Source organism: Contarinia nasturtii, unplaced genomic scaffold, assembly GCF_009176525.2.
Source record: "Contarinia nasturtii isolate CC-2019 unplaced genomic scaffold, AAFC_CNas_1.1 Cnas_scaffold_2284, whole genome shotgun sequence".
Taxonomy (NCBI): Eukaryota; Metazoa; Arthropoda; class Insecta; order Diptera; family Cecidomyiidae; genus Contarinia; species Contarinia nasturtii.
This window is the reverse complement of record NW_022199607.1, coordinates 1-3465: the sequence shown is the minus strand read 5'-3', so window position 1 is coordinate 3465 and position 3465 is coordinate 1. Positions and strand designations below refer to the sequence as shown.

General features: G+C 35.2%; 1 protein-coding gene across 1 annotated transcript; it reads right to left on the bottom strand.

The window, feature by feature from the left end:
* Positions 1 to 543: 543 nt before the first annotated feature.
* Positions 544 to 3366, bottom strand: LOC116348124. The gene is made up of 2 exons (XM_031778995.1): positions 714 to 3366; positions 544 to 639 (listed from the first exon to the last, which is right to left on the bottom strand). The coding sequence occupies exons 1-2, from the start codon at positions 3174 to 3176 to the stop codon at positions 544 to 546; spliced, it is 2559 nt and encodes an 852-aa protein (XP_031634855.1). The 5' UTR covers positions 3177 to 3366.
* Between the last annotated feature and the right edge of the window lie 99 nt (positions 3367 to 3465).

The following is a 3465-nucleotide window of genomic DNA, read 5'->3' as shown; positions in this document are numbered from 1 at the left end:
TCAGTTAATATTTGCCCATTTAATTCGTCTTTAAAAAGACCGGGGACTTTTTTATTTACGCGCGGTAATCCATATTCATTTGACTCTTGAAAATCACTTGTGTCATACTTTTCAATGTCGGCTAACATATCGCTGTAAAAACACTCTGTGATGACATCCAAGATAAACGAGTCAGTGTCCGTATAAAGTAAAGATACATTTTCACCGTATTTCTGCTTTAAATAGCCATAATAGAAATCATACATTAATACTTTTGAAATATCCAAGATGCTCATGCCAACAGTAATAGGCTTTTCCATTTTCACAAATGTTTTTTTCATTTCAATTGCAACTAAATCCTCATCAAATATTTTATATTTTTTACAATGAGGTTTCGCTATATACGACCTAGCTCCATATCGCCCATCCCACTTACTTTTTAATTTTATTTCAATTCTTTCGCGCATATTTTCCATTGTTTTGCCAAATATCGCGTTTATAAGTAACTTATAAAAGTCCTTTTCGAATTCGTTCAATGCTTGAGTGCGCAATTTCGTATTTAATTCAATGTATGGCTTGAGCCATTGCGATTGCTTGAATTGTAGTACTTTGTGCACTTTTTTCAAAACTAAACCATGTTTCAATGCGCATTTCAACATCCTATAATGTATAACGTATTTTTTCTTATCATCTAAGGTGAGAAGTAATTTTGAATCGTTTTTAGTATTGGGTACCGTTTTGTTTTCACAGCAAAATGGGTAGTCTTTATGGGTGTCATGCAGATGTTGTGGGTATTCTAGATCTACTTCAAAGATGTACCCCATGCATGAATCATCTCGTAATGCCATGATGTCGGCCGCTGTGAACTCTTCATGGTTCCATCTGAAATCGCTATGAGGCAGATATTGTAGCATGCTCCATCCATACAAATTATTGGCATCTAAATACATTAAAAAATTGGACTCAAGCTCTGGATCATGGTTTTCAGTGTACTTGTTGTTGGCTCGTGCGTACCTTTTGCTACATTGGCTAATCCCACCGCGAATCCCGCGTTCGATAAATAACAACATATCAACATCAGTTATGAGATCGAGTTCGACTTTTGTTTGCTTTAGCATGGCATCAAACGATAACCCAGGTGCTGTGAAATAGTGGGCTGGGTCAAGTTGATATATTGAAAAGCATTTGTCTCGAAAATTTTCAAATATATCAGCAAGCAACAAAATGTCCGTTTTTAAATATAAATCGGAGTATTCACCCAATGTTTTAATGTTGAATGTTTCCCAAACCTTTTCAGCATGTGCATATTCTTCATCGGTTATACCAGAATTGTTTAGCGTGTTAAAGAATTTTTCTTTCGGTGGTAGAGATGTTTCATTCAACTTTTCAACTGAGTCGAGATAATCATAGCAAAAAACACCTTTCCGCTGGAGCAGCCTCATTTTCTCATCGTTCAAATCTTTGAATTCAGCTCGTAGAATTTTTTTCTTTTCCAATGGGAGTGTTGATGCTAAATAATCCAATGACGAACGCATAAAACGTAAAGAGTCGATGAAACGCAATTTTACACCGCAGAATCCTTCAACTTTGTTTCGCGTTGAATCAATATGTTTTGAAAATGAAATATACACTTCATCGTTGCGTGGTATCACCGAAACTTCACCATCTATGTTTTGGGTGAATGCTTTTATGATGAAGTGTGAATCATAATTTGATAAGTTATGAAATACCACAGTTATGTGTTTAGCTCGTTGGTATTTAAGATTGCATTTACTATGTGCAGCCCCGCGAAATTCACCGGTCCTATGGCAGTGATCACGCACCTTATCATCTTCATTGTAGATATTTTTTCCACAGATGTGACAATCATCACTCCATATAAAAAGTACTTGTTCTTCATCACTCAATCTCATGGGGACTTTTCGTGATAATACTGCGCTTGCAGCATGTCCGAGATTTTCCATCTCATTCACAAACCACTCAATACAATTCGCTCCCCGATTGAAATGATATTTTGATTCACCATAATCGGCAGCACAGAAATAACCAATACTAAACACATCATGTTTTTGATTGGTCTCAGTTTTTTCGCTATCGAATGGTTTTTCATCATCATTTGGTGTTCGTAAAACCGATTCAACGTCAGCATAAACAACGAATTCGACTGGTATCTGTTTTTGAAAATTAACAAATTGAATCGAGTCGTTTACCCCTGGAATAGGCATGATGATTTGGCATTCGTTTTGGTTCATGCATGCCATCTTGTGCTGCTCAAGTGCTTGGAAACAGACAAAATGGTTCAAACATCTGTCACAGAATAGTTTTTTGCGGCAATTTTTCGAAATTTGTTTGCCTATTAACGCACTCAAATTTTTTATCCAACAATAATGTGTTTTCACCCCATCGGTATCACCAACATTTTTTGATAACAACAACAAGTGCACATGATTGGCTTTTACATTTTTTGTTAAACGCAAGGGGCGTACTTTTTCATTTTTTTCGCTCCACATATATACGTTCACTGATATCGTTGAATTTTGTTGTTCAAATTTTTTTAACTCTTTTAAGCCGATGGGGAAATTTAAGCCCTCAAAATTCAGTTCATTCAGATAATTTTTATAAGTTTTCACACGTTGAGGATTTTTCAAATCTGAATGAAGCGCTGATAGTATGGCGTACATAAAGCATTTCTCATCCTTATTTTGCACATTAATAATGGCTTTTTTGTTCTCAAGTTTTTTCGGCAACTTCATGTATGAAGCACCGTTATACGGATCGTAGCTGCTCGTTTGTGTTTCCATATCAATGATTTCTTTCAATGTAAAACCGCTACCCCGTAATTCGATTTCACTTATTCTATTTTGAACAACAGTTACAATATATTCGTCGTAGAATTGTTTTAGTTCAGTTTCAAAATCTACTATTTCCATATTTGTATGGAGATACATTGGCTGCGTGACACATTCCTCTACACCATCACTTGTCATAACTTTCTTTTCAAATATTGCATGTAAACACACTGATACTTTAATTAGATAATGATCATCCAAAATAGATTTAACATTAGAATCAAAATAGAAAAATGCATCTTCAAAAAAATCTTCGATTTCTTTATGTCCACGATTTATAATGCCAAAAGTGTGCAATCTATTCTGAAATGCACTTTCACGTTCTTCAAATTCGATGAGATGCGACATTATTGAACTTCAATTCAAGACTAAAATTCCATTGATCCATGAAAGTGCATACAAGTATATGCAATCGAAGAAAAAATCATTAATATTTGTGTTTTCAAATTCATTTATACATTGTTTTGTCTTCATTTGAGAGCGCGAGAAAGTGTAACGCACATATACGCACGTAATGGGTGGAAATATCAGTTCACAGACGACGCGAGCGCGGTAATTCCATATGAAATCGTTTAACGCTCGTACCATTATGTTCGTTTTCTTCCAAATGTCGTTGTAGACAAAACACATTAAGAAA

Coding starts and splice junctions, on each gene's coding strand:
- LOC116348124 (XM_031778995.1), bottom strand. CDS start 3,176: ATGTCGCATCTCATCGAATTTGAAGAACGTGAAAGTGCATTTCAGAAT. Junction 640..713: donor TTTGCTGTGAAAACAAAACG/GTACCCAATACT, acceptor TATACATTATAG/GATGTTGAAATGCGCATTGA.